Below are 20,843 nucleotides of genomic sequence, written 5' to 3'. Positions count from 1 at the left end.
CTCTTCCATTGAATGTGGACTTGTGAATAAAGCAAAGGCATGATTTTCAACACTATTCCTCCTATCTGCAAAAATGCTACATTTTGTTTGAACTTAATCATATAATTTAAATGTTGCTGGATTCAGATGATTACTTGAGATGCTTATCATACTGTTTACTTGTTTGGGCTTCCTATTTAAATGAACTTCATACATCCAGTGTAAGAAGGCAAACCATATTTAGGAAGAATATTAACATAAATACAGCAGGCAAGTAGGCATCATCTGAAACACATGACTCAAAAATGTGTAGCTCCTCCAGTGTTTAGTTCTAATCTATTCCACATCAAGGTCAGAGGATTTCAGTCCAGAGTTCATTAAAATAGCCGACATCAGTCAACTCGGAACTCGTCTAATTCATCCTATGAAATGATACAACATGCTTTCCCTACTATAACATTTAAAGGTTCCTTTTGCTCTTACCAGCAGCATGCCTGCAAAATCTTTACTGTACCCAAACATTCTTTCCTGTGTCTTTCTGACTCTCACTGGATCAAATGACTATGACATACAAATACAGACATTGTTTCACTCCATACTTGCAGGTACAGTTTGGCTTCACCTTCATTTGCGTATCTACCAACTTAATCTGAGAAGTCTTAAATTCTTCTTTGTACATTTATGGGTTAAGATAATCAAATACAAACCTGTTCTTTGGAAATAGTGGCAGGGCAATGGGAAGGAGGCAAGGGGATACTATAGGTGAGAACAGACACTGTCAAGTCGAGTGGGATGGGAGAAGGAGAAGATAGCAGGAAAACAGGAAGTCAGAAAAGAGGAAGTGTGAGCAAATAGAATGATAATGTAATGGAAAGGCAGGACATAGGCTATATAGGTGGGAAAGGTGGCAGGGCAGGAGTAAGAGAAGGAAAAGAGGATGGTGAGAAAAAGGTGTGGAGAAGATGATGAGGTAGTGGAAGAAGAGAAGAAAGGAAAGAGAAGACAATGGAGAGGAGTGGCAGGATGTGAGGTGGGGCGGACTGAGTTTTCTCAGGACAGGTTCTTTCCACTGACACTACCACCCACACCCAATAGATATGACTCCTGGATTTCATTAGCACTTGCAGGGAGTGAGATTAGAATAGTTTTAGAAAAGAAAAATGCTCAGCTCTGCAGAGCCACACATGCTAAACGTTGTAAGGACTTGCTCTGCAGAACAGTTTGATGGTGGTCCATGGAGAACTAGCTGGCTGGCTGTTCTTATTTCCAGCTGCTTCTACAACTCTCTAGAGTGGTGGGCTGCCTAGGAAGGAAGAACCTGGAGGCTGTAGAAGCAGCTGGAAACAAGAAGAGTGGGAGGCAGTCTTGCTACATAAGAACATGAGTTTATGGTCCCTTGGAGTAGATAAATAAGGAAATGGCAGATGAGAATATATGCTAGCTAAGTGCCGGGGTCTCTTTGGGATTTGTACATTGGTTTTTAGAAAGAGAAAAAGAGATGCATGAGTACAGTATGCTCCTAAAACATAAAGCACAATAATTCTGTTTATATACAGCAGGAAGTTAACTTGTTTGGATATCCTGACAGAGGTTATCCATGATTTTTATTACACCTTAGTTACAATTCATAGCTAGTAGATTATTTTATCAGTGCCATTTTTAAAAAAATGTTTGCACAATGTCCACGAACAGTTTATTCCAGTTCATTTTTTGCAGCTTTCTCCAGCAAATAATTGTTGATCAGCTGGTAACTTGCAATTTGCTATTCCAAATTCATGGTATGTTACGCTGTCCAAGCAGGGAACAGAAACAATACCATGTGACTTATGTAATTCATCAGTACATTTTGAATTTTATATTTAATTATAATATACCCAAATTGTTCTGTGTTGGTTAGTTACATAAGGCACGTGGTATTGTCTGTTTGGTGGTTAGATGACTTGTGTAGCTAACACCATATAGCACAGATAGTAACACTGACAATTTGCAATCTAATGTATATATTCTAATTTATAGGCTGTTTAGGGCACGAACTGTCTGCGCTATGAGTTGTACAAACACACAGTAGAAGTGGGAACCCAATCCTGACTGAGGCCTTTAGGTGCTTCCATTTGTTGTCCAAATAATAGTACATTTGTATTTGGTGAACATCAAGTTAAAAATTCATTCTTCATCAGTGTTCATGCTGAGAAGCTTGAATGATGATGAAATGTGAAAATAAAAAGGTCACAAATGCAGTCAACTAAAAAAATTCACTTTCAATCTGAATATTCATGAAACACTTTCATTTATGTGCACAACTAGTGTTTATGTATCCTTTTGCATTTAAATGTCACACAACCTTTAGATCCGTAAAAGCCGTTTAAAAATCTCAAATTTACTTGAGTCAAATTTATTCAGATTTTAACTGATTTCTTGATTTAAAGATTCTGCTATAATCCTTTCAAATCCTGATGTGACATGAAAACACCCATCCAACAATTTAATTTCTAAGCCAGAGGTAACCTACCTTCCTTTAGATAGATCATTTGAAGACGACATCAAAGATGAAGAATAAATTGTGTTCTGCCCTAGCATGTTAAGGCAGGCTCTGAAAGGCACAAAAATGTGTCTGTGGCAGAAACAGATAGACCTGAAGTATGAGTCCAGGTTACCAGTTGGTATTCCCAAAATAGTTAAGTTCTTGCAGCAATGTGCATGCTATTTTCCTTTAAACAGTGCACTTCTGACTGAAGACAGACTGGTTGAAGTAATGTGGCTTTTTTGAGTGGAATAGGAAATTAGATAGCATATTAGACACCAGTAGAATGGAACTGGTTTTCACTGACTGACCTATTTCTCTACTGAAAATCTACTTGAAATCAGTGAGAAACAAATCTCTTTGGGGGTTTTCTCCTTCTGCCCATTAATTATGTTATGGCCTAGAAAAAAAGAAACCTTGCATTAATAAGAATGTCTATGGTCAAATACAGTTAAATTACTAAAGCATTAAAGATAGGAAATTAAATCAGAGCCAACCCCAGAAAAGCCCCCAAACAATATATAATATTTGGGAAAATAATTCCAAACTCATGATACCCAATGGAAGAGAGAGATTTGGAAAGCAGTAATGCTGAAAAAGGTCTAAGGTCTAGTCTACACTAGGGGTGGGGGGCGAGCAATCTAAGTTACGCAACTTCAGCTACGTGAATAATGTAGCTGAAGTCGACATACTTAGATCTACTCGCCTCGGTGTCTTCAATGCGGTAGGTCGACTCCGCCTGCACGTCGATACTCCACCAGAGCGAGGAGTCGACAGGAGAGCGCTTGGCGGTCGATTTATTGCATCTTCACTAGACGCAATAAATCAACCCCAGCTGGATCGTTCGCTCTGGAGGTAAGTGTAGACATGCCCAAAGCATGGTAGCAGACAGCTTACTGGATATGATCTTGTGATGTAATAAGGCCCCAGAAAAAAAAAAAAAAAGCAGCCGCGCTGCACTTCTGAGCCTGCGCAGGCAGAAATTCTGTCCCAGACTGGAGGAGCAATAGTGTACTGGTGAGACTGCAGCTCGAGTGCAACATCTCAAAATTGTTGCCAAATTGGAGAGCATTCTGAGAACAGCAACAAAATGATTTATGAGCTAGATGGCTGAATTATGTGGAGTATTTTCACACAAATATTTACAGTTTGGTTAAATGATTGCATATAGCTGCCTTCAAATATTTGGAAGTTGTAAATGCCAAGGAAGGAGAAGCTTTTGGGGTGGTCTAATGGGTAGTAACTGGGACAGGCATAGCACAGGAAAAGTAAGGTTGCATAACAAGTTGTGTTTCCTAATGACAGGGTTGGTTAGATTGTCTTCAGCAAAACCAAACTGGGCAAAGCACTTGGGATTGTTGGACTAATCCTGTGCTCTGTCAAGCAGTGGAAGCAAAAGCACGTTTGCTGCTCAGTGTCAAAACTGAGGCGAGCCCCTGATGACTGTATGCCCTAGAAGTGAACTCTGTGGCAGGTTTCTCAGCTCACTCCACAAGGGAACAATGTGGGTGGGCTGCGGGTGTACACTCTGGGAGCCAACCCCACCACAGAGGAGCCCAATACTGGTCTGCTTATGCTATTCTCTGTAATTGCAGCTATGACATGGCTACATGGGCTCAGCGTTCTCGGTTCTCAGCACCACCCCAGTCATTTGGGCTTTGCTTTATTGACAAGATTTGGCCCATAAACTAGGGAGCAATGTTTCATTGGCAGAAGGAAATGGGTAGATTACATTATGAGAGAAAATACAGATGAAAGACCTTTAACTTCCTTCAAACCTACTCATTACAGCGCTTTAAAGTAAATCAGAACTTTTGCCCTCATTTCTCTCTCCTTTTTGCCTGCCTTTCAATCAGATTTCACTTTCCTTGGAGCACCATAGTTTGTCGGTGTGCAGAGGGGATTTGGCTTTCTCTGTGTGCACAAACTGGAGGAAGCAGAAAAGCAATTTTTTTTTATTTGTGCACAAATATTTTAATAGCCAGCATCTTTGAAAACAAACTAATTGAGCTTCAGATGTAAGTGACTTTTAAAAACATGTGGAATCAATGCTTATTTTACTTGAAATACAAAACTGAATACTATAAAGCTTCCTTGCAGGAGTCTACCACTAGAAAACCCTCATGGTAGTTCTAGGAGATCTTAAATGACACACACAAATGAAAGATGGTGGCGGGGGTCAGCGGGAGGAACAAAGGCAATCCGTGAAGTGCTTTCAGGTGGCAGTGCTGGTGATTTATTGTTTTTAGATTGCAATAATACCCACCACGTGCTAGGCTTTATCAAACAGAGAAGAGTTTCCTGCAATATTTGTATGAGAATCTAGGAGTATGTTCACTGGGGATGGATCTGGGGACATGTCTTTTATCAGTTCCTTTGTCAGTAGAAATTAGGGTGTGGTTTTTTTGTTTTGTTTTTTTAAATATATTGAATGCAATGTGAAAGATTTCTATGAAAATACAACCATGTAGCATGGGCTACTTGCTTTCTAAAACCCACTGTTTGCTAAAACAACAAAGCAAGATGCTTTCAATTAAAGGTTCACAAAAAGAACAAAGTATATTAAGCTGTCTCTGCTGAGACACCCATAAGAATAAGAAATTCCAGTGGACTGTAAGTTTCACAGTTCTTGTAACACCTTTCTTTAAAAGGAAACAAGTGAAATACAAGTACAAATTTCTTCAAATCCGAGCATCTCTTTTCCCCCAATATTTAATTTCCGCCTTATCAAGTTCCCCCTTGCCTTACTACTTTCCATCTTTTTTCACTTCCTTTTTCTCCTTCCCGATCTTAAGACTTGATCTTTCCTTTTCACCTTTTTCTTGTTTTTTTTATCAACATAATCATTTGTTCGGATGCTGAGCCTGCAGTTATCCTAGCGTAGAGGATTAGTATGCTGGATGCAGTTGTGCTCCTATTTCAGTACTGATTCTATTATATGTTTTAGGGTTAATGTTTATATGTTGTTAGATGACCTAAATCCCAATGACATCATGAAATATTATTTCTCCTTTGTGCAAGCTCATCAGATTTTATCTGATGGAAATTTTTTAAAATATGTGAAAATACTACAAGCTGTGAAACTATCCAAAATTGGAAGTATTTTGTTTTCTTTGGCATTTTGTCAAGGAATTCATAGATTGTAAAGGACATTTCTTGTTTTAATATGGTAAGGCCTTTGTATTTTTTGGTGTAATTTATTCTGCAAGTTTAATTGAATTCCATATTTATAATAGAAAGGCAGTTCCCAAGACTTTCAGAGTTATATTTTTTGCAAAAGTTGAAGTGACAGCTGAATTTGTAGATGCAAATATACAAGCATCTGTTTCTTTTCCACTTAAAAACAAATTAAGGGACTATATGTCACGTCTCAGCATAAATCAGAATGTTGTCCCATCTTCACTGATTTATGGAGCTCCAAAACCACTGAGTGCAGATTCATCACATTCCTTCTGTGAATTTAGTAGATTCTAGAATAAAAAGAGAGAAGTCAACATGCTTTTCCCCACCCAGATGCATTCACATGTCTTATGGTTTAAGTTCTAACTGAAATATCCTTGTATGTTTCTGGTTGGACTGTTCTCTTATGTTTTTAACCCCAATGTACTAGGCAAATTCTGACTATGATTATTACAGTCTGCCTGTCTAGATTCCCTGCCCTTAGTTTCAGGGTGCAATCCTTATCTGGTACAATTTGGCAAAATTCCATTGACTTAAGTTGGTGTGGCTCCATTGCCAGTTTACACCAGCTGAGGATCTGGCTGTCAGGGTTCAGAGTTTGTCATCCTCGTGATAAAGTTACCATTGGGTAGTGTTACTGTGCATAGTTGAACAGCTGCTGAAATCCACAGAAGAGAGAGCTGCATTTCAGTGGTGGTTGAAAGGATTCATTGGTGAATGAAAGTAGTGGGATATAAACTTAGTCCTGTAAATCTACTGTGAAACTCACATTATACTCAGTGGAAGTTCTGTGTATCACGAGTTTGTAGGATTGAACCCATAGCCTGTAAAATGTGCAAAGTAGTGGGATGAAAAGTGCTGAGATATTATTTCTAACTGATGGTTTATCCTATGAGAAGGTGTAATCGTGAATTATGGGTTTACATGGTTAGTCATATGTTAGTTTGCAGACTGTGTACTCGCATGTTTATACTGTTGTGTTACCAGAGTTGCCCGAGGTCACACAGTGAGTCACTGGCAGAGATGGGATTAGAACTGGAGTGTTTGGCTTTCAGCCATGTGCTTTATTCACTGCATTATGCTGCAAGGCAGATGCGTTAACGTTGGATTTTAATTAATAATCATGGCATATCTGTAGTTAATTTGAAGTGATTATCTCCGATAGACTGTTTTCTGACAGTAAACTGATCTACGACCTGCTGGTGTTAGATAAAAAGAAAAATGAATCAATTTATTAATTGTTTCATGAGGCCCGTGGACACAAGTGCTTAAGCTTGAATTACTAAGTGGTGTTTTCATACTCCAGCCATCATGAGAAAGGATTGTTAACTGGAGCTTGTGGAGGGCACCTTTTATAGTTTTGTTTCAACTACTGAATTATAAGATGCCTTGTATTTAATCAGACTCCTCTTGTAGGCTGGAACAAGATCCTTTATGTGAACCAGGTGTGTTGTACACATCTTATTATTCATTTCTAACGAGGTCTACTAATTTTAGTCGCATTTTTCCCTAGTGCCAGTTGATAATTTTTACCACTTGGATTAAATTCTTGTTTGTTTTCAAGAAGTGAAATACTGTTAGTTGTCACTGTGGCTGTGGATCGTAAAGATGACATACCATAGGTAGCTTACAAAATCGATTGACTATAATGAGTGCATTTACATGTACTGACACTTAGCAATTGCTATGTCTTTTTTTTTTTTTTTTTTTTATAAATTAACATTTGCATAATGCTGTAGGTATCTTTAATTTCTCAGTATAGTGTCACAGACAAGGATTAACATTCTGAAAAGTGTTATTGATTTTCAGTGATCTGAAAGTCTTGGGCTCCTAAGCCACTTAGGTGCTTTTGAAAACTTTACCTAGGATTCTTTGCAGTCTAGGGTGCTTGCAATAAGCTCTGCATGGATCATCCCCTACATCCACAGAGCTTCATTAAGGGTAAAAATTAACTATGTACGCTGATGCAACTTCAATAATTTTGACAAATAATAATAATGAATCAAATTTGTAGTTACAGACCACAAGCTCAAAATGCTTTCTCTTAAAGTACACAACAGTCTCATCGAGAAACACCCTGTATAGGGAACACATGCTTTTCAAAACCATGTTTCATAATGTGTGCAGAGGGAAGCAATTTTCTGAGTTTGTTTTTTTGTTCTAAGCCAATGAAAGGTTAGTCTAACTCTTTCCAGAAGGCACGTTGAATCACACAGATGATCCACAGCCAATCCATACAGTGTTAGATTCTGAACTGAAGTTTAACTAATATGGGCCCAGGCTTGAAAACTGAGCACCATTAAAAAATAATTGCACTAGTCAGTGATTGCTTATAATGTATTTTCTTTCTACTGCCAGATTTCACTTTGGCTACAAAAATGTTTATACAGGAATATTTTATAAATCTCTGAAGTATCAACAGAATAATGTAAAAAAAAAAAAAGATTAACTGAAGAGAATATTGTCGATTCAGATTTTTTTTGGTCAGTTTCTTTTTTAATCTGTTTTTAAATATCCCCCTGCTCTAAAAGTACTTTACAACATACCACTAAAAGTTCGTGCTCTAATTGGTTAAATCTGAAGTAGGTTGAAATACAAACATAGGGCAAATTTATGCTTCTACAAAAGAGGAACTAGGCAGAGAGGGAGGTGTGACACTACCAGAGCAACAGCATCTTGAACTTATGCTGTAAAGGTCATAAGCCATTTAGGGGAGTGTGCTCAGCACTGGCACTTCCACCACTAATAGCTGAAAGAGGAGGTAGGACTATGATCCTATCACCATCGAGACAGTACCCCTCTGGGGCTGCTAGCACAGCTGACGTTACACACACTTTGTACTTCTCAGTGCAGCCAGTCAAATTATGGCCGCCCTGCATGTGGTATTGGTGAGGTTCTCTGTGAATACCAGATTAATCTGTATTCATGGCCCTTATTTGGCCCATAGATAGTGCTTGTTTAATCATACTATATTTTAACTCACTAAAAGTGTTTCTTCTAAACATGATTAGAAAGTAAACTGTTCCTCCCTTGCTGTGTTGCCTATTTCGTTGCCTACCCAGATGAATTTCTTTAGTCAGCAGTTGGTTAATTATTTTCTTGCTGTCTTGAAACTGCAGAAGATGAAGTATCTTATCCTGTTTTATGGGTTTGGCACTGAGTTTTATTAAAACAATATGCTCATCTCAGTAAAACTTTGTTGGTAGAACTGAAATGCAGTTAGATAAAATGATATAGTGAGTCAAGCTTTAGCTGTGAAAGTTGGGACTGCTGTTTTCATAGTAGCATATATGGATCTGATCACTGTAGTAATGGAACCATTTTTATTTTCTTGTTACAAATACTTAATATTTTCCGGAATATACTTTATGAAATAAAACCCTAACTGAAAAATTCCAAGCAAAATATTCTTGAGAGATTTGTATATTTTGTTGTTTTACGCTAGGGATTTTTTTCTCAGTCCCAAACTAAGAAATTATGATGAAATGATTGATGAATGAAAACTGTTAAAGGTCTGACTCCAGAAACTAGCTGTAGCCAAATTTCCAAAAGCGACTAGTGATTTTTGGGTGCCTCATGTTTTGGGTGCTCAACGCAAAGATACCTGGAAGGGGACCGTTTTTCAAGAAACGCTGAGCCCTGAAAATCAGGTCCTTTAAGGTGTCTCAAACGGGACTTCCCAGAATAAAACATCCAGAATCACTGGCCTGATTTGAAAATTTAGGCTGGTGTGTTTCATGGCTGCTGCTTGAGAACAAGGAAGTGAATCTTAAAATGGACTGAGAAAGGAGGAAGTTACGCCTAGCAAGCAGGTTACTCCTCTCTTCAGGTCTGTGTATGTGAGACTTCTACTTTATCTGATTTCCCTTTTCCCTCATCCTACCAATCAACAGTATAACTCCTGCATCATGCTCTTGTAACAAAATCAGTGTAGTTTAAACTAGATTTCAGAAATCTAGGCCCTTGGCCTATGAACATTTACATATGTGCTCAGCTTTACGTGCTTGAGTTAGGGCTGCTGCCTCATAGGTACAAAAAAAGGAACGTCTGCCCTCTTAGCTACAAAAAAACAGGATATCTACCTGTTTGCCTGCCCTCCAGACTCCACCTAGGGCTGCCACCTCTGAGGCGCAAAAGTCCACGACATGTGTGACACCCCTGGGTACTGCCTGCCCCCCCCACCTGGGCACTGTCTCCTCATCCCATCCCCAGGAGATGGCGTCAGCACTCATGGACTCTTGCTCCTGGAGCTTCCCCAGGCGCTAATCTCACCAAGCTGGATGTGGCACTGGCCAGATCCACCCCATTCCCGCCTGGCTATGACCCCCATAGCCCGTACTGTGCAGTGGTGACTAGTACTGCCAGCCCCGAGCTCCCTCTGTCCACTTGCTACTCCCACGCCATCCTGTCCCTGCTGTTCCTAGACACACTAGAGCCAGAGCTCCCTCTATGCAGGCTCCGCTACCTTGTGGGTCCCCCTGCTACAGCCACTCAGGGCTGCGAGGCAGCAAGGGTGCAGCTAACAAAACCTGGGAAGGTTCATGTCCCAGGAGGACCTTTTAAATAAATAAAATAAAATAAAATAAAAAATAAAAGGAGGGTGGGGAGAGAAGATGAACCTGGAAAAACCAGGGTAGGTGACAACCCTACAGTGAGTAATGCATTGACCTCAATGGGACCTGTCGGATGATTAAATTAAGCACACACATAATGTTCAAAGGATCAGGGCCATGTTTACAAAATGTTAAACATCTTCCAAGAACCAAAGAGCTAGTTAAATTATGGAGAGCAACAAAATGGAGATTGAAATAGTTACTCAGCCTAGCCCTTTCTTAATATCTGTTTGATTAAAAGTATTTTTATAATAGGTATAACTTAGGGGGGATAAAAATCCCACCCACCATGCCACCTTTGTAGACGGATGCTGTTGAATAAAGAATATGGAAGTTGAGTGACCACTTCAAAATGAACTCTAATACAGGGGTCTCTTGAGAACCTAAAGTAATCTGCAAGTTACTGCTGCCTTAGAATTTTAGTAACAGTCACCCAAATATGGCTCCTGTTGGAGGGAGAGAAGGGGTGGAAACAAGAAGGGACCCATATATTTCCTTTTATATAAATAAATGTGAGGGTGGCTAAGGGGCCAATCTTCTCCAGTTGCCATATGGGAATCTTCATCCTGACAGGGCCCATCTGTGTTCTCTCCATAAGATAGCCAGCTAATTCAGTCTTTCCCTAGATGTTAGTCAGCCTGGGAGGAACCCAATCCAATACATTGGAAAAGCACTGCATGTGCCTTCACTGCCTTCATTCTCCACAGCCCAACTGCCGTATGTGTCAGTTGAGTGGATAGAACCACTCTCTCCAGGGCAGGTGTATTACCAGCCATGCCAATTTGCTGCTGATAGTTTACCACGGACGCTGCTTGGGCCTGCATTTGGTTCACTGAAAGCAATGAAGAGTGAAATGAATTCTTCAGAAGTGGAATCCTTAGGGAAATGTCTGGATCTCTTGGATGTTAGAATGGGTGTTCTTTGGCTCAGTGCAATCTCGGTTAGGGATAGTAGGTTTTCCGGCATAGGGTTACCAGCCTAGAAGTTAGAAAGCATGTTGGGGGTATCTTAGATTGTAAGATCTTTGGACAGAGACTTTATTTTTGTTCTGTGTTTGTACAGCTTCTATCACAAAGAGGTGCTAGTGCATGACAGACTTCTAGATGCTGCCATAATACAAATAATAATACTGTAAAACCTTTATTAACAATGTCCCCTCAGAAGAAGAGATCAGCATGTCAGGGAGGAGATAGGGTTAATTATGTTCCAGATTTCCCCAAAATCTCTAGGATGGAGTAGCTGTGTCTGATTTAATCTCCTCTTCAGAATAGAAATTACTTTTATCCACCTGCACGTCTGGTTATGTACCTTAACTCTACTTTGTATTTTACTTTTCAGTATTATTAAGCAATGCACGTATTTTATTTTACATCTACAGCTGTTTTGCTAATTTATTTCAAGAAGCTGTCAGACAAGTCCAAACCTGGTGTGTTCAGGTATTTGCCTTGGAGAGTACAAATATTAATTTATTTTGTAATTGCTTTTGATTTAATGGCTATACTATGTGGAAAAAAGAAATGTTATCTGAAGAACACACCCCTTAGATTTAAAAGCTCATGGAGATATTATTTACATAGTCACACAAAATCCCTGGTGATAGCCGAGCATGTTTTTTCATTTTTTCTGTGAAATCAATTTGTGTGTGTTTCAGCGGTATAGATTTTATTTGCAAAGGAATATCTTATGATGATTCTGACCATAATTTATGCATAGGGTAAATTGCCAGTCCTGCTGCTTGGTCGATCTGCAGACTTGAGGCCTGGAGAATTCGTGGTTGCCATTGGAAGTCCATTTTCACTCCAAAACACAGTGACTACAGGGATTGTTAGTACTACCCAGCGTGGAGGAAAGGAATTAGGGCTTCGAAACTCTGATATGGACTACATTCAGACGGATGCAATTATCAACGTAGGTCACTTCTACACAGCTGAATAGCCCTTGTTCCATTCAATTTAGACTTCTGACTCTAGCTGGAGCTAGAAGTTTGTCAACCGTTTTCCCAAAGAAAAGTGGGTATTGCTGGATTTTATTGTTTAAAAGGATTTTTATCAGTATGAACATGGACAACTGCCATGGCTACAGTATTTTTGAAAAGTCCCTAAAGGGACAATATCAAGTAATTAATCATAAAATATCTGACCTAACTTGGAATTGTTTGAACTTGTAAAGAGTATTCCCTGGATGCTAAATAGCGTTTAAAAATTCATCACGCTGTCACCAAGAAATTTTTTTTACAAATATCCAAGCTTGTATTTATGTGGGACCATGGCAAAGCAATATGCTGACGTCTGTGTTTTTACCCTTGGCCTCAAGAGCTGTTGTCGTGGTCCTGGGAGTTAGGTTTGATAGTTAACAATACTACATAAACTGTTAAAGTTTTCTGTGTTGCTATGTGTATTTTCTTAAGCTTTATTGGCAAAAGAATTAAAAACTCAGTTTTGAAAAAGTTGAACTGTAAGGGGGTATGGTTAGCAGGGAATTATTTTCTGATTCCAAAGGGGTGCTATCTTGCAACTGGTTTATAAAAAGTGGAAAATAATGTTAGAAATATTTCAACATTTCTTTTAAAATACTTAAATTTGTGCTTGTCGTAACTTCATGGAAACGGATATTAAAATATAATCTGTCTAAATTTATTTTCAGTATGGAAACTCTGGAGGACCTTTAGTAAACCTGGTAAGGGTTTCTTTTTAAACAAAATTCTTTAAGGTTGTGTGTTTAATATTAAACCTGACCATTTTTTGAAAGAAATTTTTAAACTTTCTTTTTATTGTTTTTATATAGAACATAAACACATAATGAAATAAAACATATGCATATGTGCACAAGTTGGAAAAAGAATATAAACAACAAAATTCATTGTTCCGAAAGAACTTTGCCAAAGAAAGTGATTCAGTTCTGATGATAACTGGCTGACTGTACAAACATGGCAGGGTGCTTACTAATTGCTCATCAGTGTTTATGTTGGCCAGTCACCTGATATACTTGAGGAGTTCAGTATTCCAAGTGTTTGCCATTTGCATAGTTTAAAATGAGTGTAATGACTAGTATGTTTGCTCATGCCATGCAAAAGGTAATATTAAACATACATTTTACGTTTAAGAAATAATTGCACGTGTCAAAGTATGTAAGCTCTTTGCAAACTGAAGTTAAGTTCAGTGGTATCCATATGTATTCTCCTTCATGGTGCATTCGTCACTGTGATAGGGCAGAAAATCGCCACTCTGGATCAGGGCAGGAAGGGGTCAATGGTCTGTTCTACAGTCAGATGTTGAACTGACCAGCCCAACAACTGCCAGCAGATTCAAGTACAATTTTGTCTTGTGGGCATTTCCAGACATTTAAGAATAAAGTTGTGGCCTAGTTCTGTCGTCCTTCCAGCATAGCCAGTGTGACAAAACTCCAAGCCTGTATTGGTGGGTCCTGCACTTCCAGGCAGATTCAGTGGCTTCAGAAGCTCGCTAAAGCCCTTAGTGTGACCTCCCTTTCTCAGTATAGCAGCAAAGGTCACAGCTTATTGAGCTACTTTCATCATAGGCCAGTATGGGAGGTGAGAAGGTGGAATACCCACAGTCTCTGTTGCTCCTTAAAGCTCTGTAAGTGCAGTTTGGCCTCCTGTCTGGACCAAGGCCTGCTTCCCCTCTCAAGGGGACCTCTGTAGAGCATGGGAGGAAGGAGGGAACCTGGGCGTCCTCTACTACAGGTTCTAGCCCAGGGACCCTAATGATAGCAGCTGTTGGCAGTTTTCCCTTCACCACTGATGCTCTTTGATTCCCTGGGCCACTTCCCCGTGGTCCCCTTTTCCTAGCTTCACCCTTACCTCAGGATTCAGCAGTGTTTCCTCTCCTCCATCTCCTTTCACCTGGGGCCTCCCCCGAGGGAACTGGGAAGGAGAGCTTTTAAGGAGTATGAGTGAGACCTTGATTGGTTCCAACCGTCTCCATTAGCCTAACGGCCTTAACTGACCCTTTACTAGTTAATTCAGGTCAGGTGCTGGCATTAGCCTAACTACCTTAACTGGTTAATTGGCGTCAGGTGTCTTGATTAGCCTGGAGTAGCCTTTGTTTGGCTATCCAGGGAACAGGGATCTGCTCATTCTGAAGCTGATATACCTGCCTTCTAAGTGTTTCAGATATAGTTTGTATTTGTATTTTTTTAATTTTATTGCTTCATGAGTTTCTTGTAAGTCATCTATAACTGACAGATGATTGTAGACCTTGCCTGAGTATTTTTTCTAATAAAACAAAAAAACTACTCTCTTATATTCTTCTAGTCTGAGTCTGTCACACCAGACCATGTATGCTTGGAGGTCCTCACTACGGAGAAACTACTTAGTCTGCATCAGAAAGGACAATTTTGCCTTGAAAAAGATACAACAAGACAGATAGAATATTAAAGTTACTTTTGGCCTACCACACTGTACAAGTTCAGCAATGATTGTCTGACATTTTAGTATTTCCATTTAAGGGCCCAGAATCCGATAAAGTTACTCATGCTGAATATAGGGTGCCACTGAAATAAGCAAATTGAAAATATGGGACCAATTGTGCAATAGGTGCTGTTTATTGCAAGTAGAAGCATTTCCAGATTCTGATCTTGACTATACTGGTGTAAATCTGGAGTAGTTATATTGGATTTTAATGTAGTTACTCTAAATTTACAGCAGTGAAATTTATATCAGAATTTATATCCCAGACTTTTTTAATTACGGCAAAATCTTTGCGTTTAAACTTAAAAATATAAAGTTAAAAAACCTTGAAAAAAGGAGTTTAAGCCAAGTTTAGTGGCTAATAAATTAGCTTAAAAACACTTTGCATACACCTTATTAACTTTCTTTGTGACTTCCTGCAGAAAAATCTTCCCTTGCATTGTTTCTTCATCATGGTGTTTCATCTTTACTAACATATTTTTTTTATTTCTCCAGGATGGTGAAGTGATTGGAATTAACACTTTAAAAGTTACAGCTGGAATCTCGTTTGCAATTCCATCTGATAAAATTAAAAAGTTCTTAACTGAATCACATGACCGGCAAGCTAAAGGTATTGTACTGCACTATTTAAAAAATGGGCACATGTCACACAATAGGGAACCAACATCAAAATATTTGGTTATCTCTGTGTTTAAGTCCACCAGGACTTCTGTTAAGAGCAATAAGTCAAGATTTTCTTTTCTCTTTGTAACAGGAAAAGCAATAACTAAAAAGAAATACATTGGCATTCGAATGCTCTCACTCACTCCTAGGTGAGTAAAGATAAATTCTTTCCTCCGCCTATAATTTTATTTAGGTGTGGCCATTCCCACAAATTTTGCTTCTGTCACCTTGAAATGGGTTATTGTAATACACTTCTCAAGGCTCACCTGAAGATCTAAAAATAATGGCCTGATTTTTTCATTATTTTTGTTTTCGTCTGTTTATTGCCAGTGGAAGATACTTATCAGTATTAAGAAATCCGTATGCTGTAAAATAAGTGTAAAGTTTTAAAATCTTGTCAAGTCTTTAGGAATCTGAACTGAATTGTACCATATGTGACCTCAGTACGTATAACATACCATAGCAAATAAAGGTTAAGTGACTGAGGTTTTTCAATCCTTGCAGTTTAACTTCCTTATAAGTGAAATGACCTTCTGTCTAAATAATTTTAAATTGGTGTCACTTCTTTCAGCAAAGCTAAAGAGCTGAAGGAACACCATAAAGACTTTCCTGATGTTGTTTCTGGGGCCTACATTATTGAAGTAATTCCAGATACACCAGCTGAAGCGTAAGTGAAAGGACTTTTTTTCTTTTATTTTTTTTCTAACAGCAACCATCAGCGTAACGAATTGGAAATGAGATGCTTTCACCCTTACGACAAGTTTGACTATTCTAAAATCAACCAAACTATTGCCATCTGACAACTGTTTGGCTGTTTACATGAAAGGGGTTGGTGGGTTGAGTCCACTCCCTTGTGGGCAGCCCTCTCTATCACAAAAAAGATGATCACAGTGGAGCCCTTGTCACAGATCTCAGCAGAGAGGTTAAGCATGGAGTGGACATGCTGGCTAAATCATCCTTTCACTTCTAGAGATGATCTCACCCGGTCACGATTGGGGGACACATTGGTAGGGTAGGTTGGGGAAATTTGTGTTTCTGTTTCCTGTGCGATTATGTTTTTCATGGTCAGAGGATGTGTCCATCGAGCACCTTACATGGCCAATTAATTCCCATGATTCAGTTGGTTAATTTAAAATACATACATAAATAAACTACTTAATTCAGGTGAGTGAGGAGAGAGTTTATCCAGAACATGAAATTAGAGATCTAGGAAAAGAGCAAAGGTTACTGTGCAGCACACTTAAGGTAAGAGGCATGTATGTGTGAAACACATTGGAAAATTACCATTTCATGGCACACACTTTTAATAATCTTTGTTCAAAGAAGGGAAGAGGGCTGGCTGGCATCTCTGTGGAGCGGAGTGAAAGCAGTTGCAGGTGCTTTTTGTTCTGTAGCTAACATTTTTGAAAGGTAACGCTCATTCAAAGCATTGATATGTGCCTACAACCTGAGCCTCCCCTTAAATGATTGCAGGAATAATCTAGTTCCTTGTACTGTAGTGTGGGGTTTGTACTTGTCTTCTTGACCTGAATGGATAACACTTGGCTGTATTTGGGATGAGAAAGTGAGCCTGCATCTTGAGACCATGCAAAAAAAGATGTTCTGTAGTGTGGGAGTGACACAGTTAGCAAAGAGACAGAAGGGAAAGAAGAGAGGTCGAAGACAAGTAATGTAATTTAGCACTTAGGAAGTGAGGCCACTCAGAATCTGAATGCTTCAGGAGTTCAGAGTCACATTGATATTAACATGTTGATCATTATTACCCACCCCCACCCGCCCACAGACAACTTTATTGATGAAATTTGTACAAACTTTGATCAGGGCTGGGTTTTTCACCAACATTTTGTATTGTGTATGATATCATCTCAAAACAGCTCTTGCTGCCACAAATTCTATCAGACTTTTTAACTGAGAGCAGGGTCCTGTTGCACCTACCCACGAGGACCAAGATATTCCAATCTGACTCGTGATTTTTTCGTTGCCCAACTTGAGACACCGTAAAGGAGTCTGTTTTCAGAAAGTGCTGAGCCACCTGGCCTCTGAAAATAAAGCCCATTTAAGGTGTCCTGAGTAGGGCACCAGAAATCTTAGCCAAGGCATGTAGTTGAGAGAAGCACTTGGGTAAGACATTTCTCTGTGACTGGAAGAGACGTATGATTACTATGTGGTTGTGTAAAGAGTATGCTCAGAGGTTGAATCATGTCTGATCTGGTTACTTGTGTTAGTATTTCCATGACTTGGTGCCAGAGTTTTGTGCATGACCGGGCAAGCCAATCTGGTATGTACAATATTTCCCTTTCCACTCCTGTTCCTCAGTCCCAGCTGCAGTCTTAGCCAGCTCCTGTGTATAAAATATGAAAGGGACTCGGCACAGAATGTGGAGGATCTGAAGTAGACAGAGCCTCAGTCTGACTTATCTAGTCCCCGCCTATCTGTATCTACCTGTTGTCTCTTTACATTGTAAGCTCTTGGGGCAAGGATCATTTTTTTTGTTTTGTGTTTGTACAGTACCTGGGATGCAGAGGTCCTGGTCCATAATTGGTGCTCCAAAGTGTTATTTGCAATAAAAATAATAACAATGGGTGGAATAAAACTGCATCCTACAGAGTCCATGTGTAATAGATCTACATTATTTTCCACTTTACTTTTGAATCATAATGGGGCTGCATTTGAAATGTAATTGAGCCAACTAAGCTATTGTCGTAAATATAAAGGGAAGGGTAAACACCTTTAAATCCCTCCTGGCCAGAGGAAAAACCCTTTCACCTGTAAAGGGTTAAGAAGCTAGGATAACCTCGCTGGCACCTGACCAAAATGACCAATGAGGAGACAAGATACTTTCAAAGCTGGACGGGGGGAGAAACAAAGGTTCTCTCTGTCTGTGTGTTGCTTTTGCTGGGACCAGAGCAGGAATGCAGGTCAGAACTCCCGTAAAGGGCTAATAAGCAATCTAGTTAGATATGCGTTAGATTCTGTTTTGTTTAAATGGCTGATAAAATAAGCTGTGCTGAATGGAATGTATATTCCTGTTTTTGTGTCTTTTTGTAACTTAAGGTTTTGCCTAGAGGGATTCTCTATGTTTTGAATCTGATTACCCTGTAAGGTATTTACCATCCTGATTTTACAGAGGTGATTCTTTTACTTCAATTAAAATTCTTCTTTTAAGAACCTGATTGTTTTTTCATTGTTCTTAAGATCCAAGGATTTGGGTCTGTGTTCTCCTATGCAAATTGGTGAGGATTTTTATCAAGCCTTCCCCAGGAAAAAAGGGGGTGTAGGGTTTGGGAGGATTTTGGAGGGAAAGATGTTTCCAAACAGACTCTTTCCCTGTTATATATTTGTTAGACGCTTGGTGGTGGCAGCAATAAAGTCCAGGGGCAAAAGGTAAAATATTTTGTACCTTGGAGAAGTTTTAACCTAAGTTGGTAAAAATAAGCTTAGGGGGTCTTTCATGCAAGTCCCCACATCCATACCCTAGAGTTCAGAGTGGGGAAGGAACCTTGACATGGTGGCAGAGGGGTGGGATTAACTTGAAATCATTTTGAGATCAATTTGAGATTTTTTTGAACCAGAAGCACAGATTTTAAAAGGACATTTTTTTTTCCCTTTGGGCGGCTGGAAAGCAGATTTTAAGCTGAAAGCAGTTAGAGGGTTTTTTTGTCTCTGCTTGGGAGCCAGGGCAGAGACAAAAGGGAATTGTCTTTTGTGAGCTGGAGTTTTCTCTACCTAAAGGCAGGGTAGTTCACAAGTCTTCACAGACTGAGAGAACCTTTGTTTCTCCCCCCCTCCAGCTTTGAAAGTATCTTGTCTCCTCATTGGTCATTTTGGTCAGGTGCCAGCGAGGTTATCCTAGCTTCTTAACCCTTTACAGGTGAAAGGGTTTTTCCTCTGGCCAGGAGGGATTTAAAGGTGTTTACCCTTCTCTTTATATTTATGACAGCTATGTACAGAGAACAGTGTGGGATGCTAAATATACAGTTCTATTAAATGGTACAGGTCCCCTACTGGAGTGGGCTGAGATGTGGGTTGAAATGTATGCCATGTGTGCCTGCCACTGTACACAGTGTTGCTTCAATGGAATTGCTCTTACATTGTATAATTGAGTGAAAGGTTTGAAGGTTTCCGTGCTGAAATAAAACTCCCTCGTCTTAACTATCTGATACATGTCACCACATAACTCATCAAACCTGTTGTTGCTTCTATGCATCTCAGATTAGAATCCAGTCCTTTGAATGTCAGTCCTGGTGAATTGTGAGCATTCAGTTCTCTTTTTCAGTCGCATTATGAGGAGGATAAAATGGCAGTTGCGATAACGTATCCCTTTTTTGTATTTTAGTGGTGGTCTGAAAGAAAACGATGTGATTATAAGCATCAATGGACAGGGAATAATCTCAGCCAGTGATGTCAGTGACATTATTAAAAAGGACAATACTCTGAACATGGTTGTACGCAGGGGCAATGAAGATATTATGATAACAGTGGTTCCTGAAGAAATTGACCCTTAATCAGAAACATGAGCTGGATTTCATGTTTTCTTTTAGCAACAGTGGACTGCTTACATTATGTCTGTGCTGGTACAGGAAACATTAGACTTTTGACCAACATTCTGCTTGTTCAAAAGAATAGTATTGGCCAACAACACCAATGTAATGTCACAGATATTCCAGATGATGATATTTTCCTTCTGTATTTTATGTATGCAATATATTCTTTACTGGCTAACACAACTGTTACTGCTTAAACAGTCAACATTTTTTTTCTCTGTGTCACTCTTTCAGCTAAGACTTCAACAAAACAAAACTCATGCACACAATGTGTGTTGTGGTATTCAGGTATAAATAGGATAGCTGTTCCTTTAACTGGAAAATGCCATTGTAATAGAATTGTGGGATAAAAACACAGTTGGAAAAATGTTGGCTTGTAAACAAAAACATAAAATAACCTTTTCAGAATCCATGCTGAATTTTTACTACTTCAGTCTTTTCCTAGTGTTATTAAAATAATTCTACAGTATTTTTTTTTCTGGTGTCATTCATTTTGCCTCATGTAAGTTGTTGGATGTTTTACTTTTGAAATGTACCAAATACCTACCTTAAACTATTTCTCAATGTACTTATCTCCTCTGTCATTGAGCCAAAACCCTTTTACTTTTCAATGTACTATCACCAAAGTCTAAGGTAAACATTTGAAGGAAACAAAGCCTAGCGTTTGCACTCTGGTTTCTTAGCTTAGTCTTTAACTATAGTATCTCAGCTATCGTAGGAGGACAGGCTTCCATGTATAATTATATTTTTTACCACATTTTCTCCTCTTTACATTAAATTATACTGCAAACAGTGTCTGAAACACTTCTCCTTCAGCAGAGGTTCCTAACCTGTGAGTCATGGACCAGTGATAGCTATGTGGTCTCATTTTGCTATCTCTTCTTGTTCCAGATGCTGAATTTGAATAAAAGACT

At 39.1% G+C, this 20,843-nt stretch overlaps 1 protein-coding gene across 1 annotated transcript in view; it reads left to right on the top strand.

The window, feature by feature from the left end:
* Positions 1–20,398, top strand: part of HTRA1 (HtrA serine peptidase 1) — a 49,790-nt gene extending 29,392 nt beyond the window's left edge. Inside the window, exons 4-9 of the mRNA XM_037904605.2 lie at positions 12,007–12,201; positions 12,937–12,969; positions 15,218–15,332; positions 15,477–15,534; positions 15,957–16,052; positions 19,722–20,398. Coding sequence (XP_037760533.1) covers positions 12,007–12,201; positions 12,937–12,969; positions 15,218–15,332; positions 15,477–15,534; positions 15,957–16,052; positions 19,722–19,890 — 666 coding nt within the window. The 3' untranslated portion in view covers positions 19,891–20,398. The remainder of the gene's footprint in view (positions 1–12,006; positions 12,202–12,936; positions 12,970–15,217; positions 15,333–15,476; positions 15,535–15,956; positions 16,053–19,721) is intronic.
* Positions 20,399–20,843: the final 445 nt, after the last annotated feature.

The sequence above is a fragment of the Chelonia mydas genome, chromosome 7 (genome assembly GCF_015237465.2).
Source record: "Chelonia mydas isolate rCheMyd1 chromosome 7, rCheMyd1.pri.v2, whole genome shotgun sequence".
NCBI classification, from domain to species: domain Eukaryota; kingdom Metazoa; phylum Chordata; order Testudines; family Cheloniidae; genus Chelonia; species Chelonia mydas.
The sequence above is the reverse complement of the archived record's forward strand: the minus strand, read 5'-3'. Positions and strand labels throughout refer to the sequence as shown.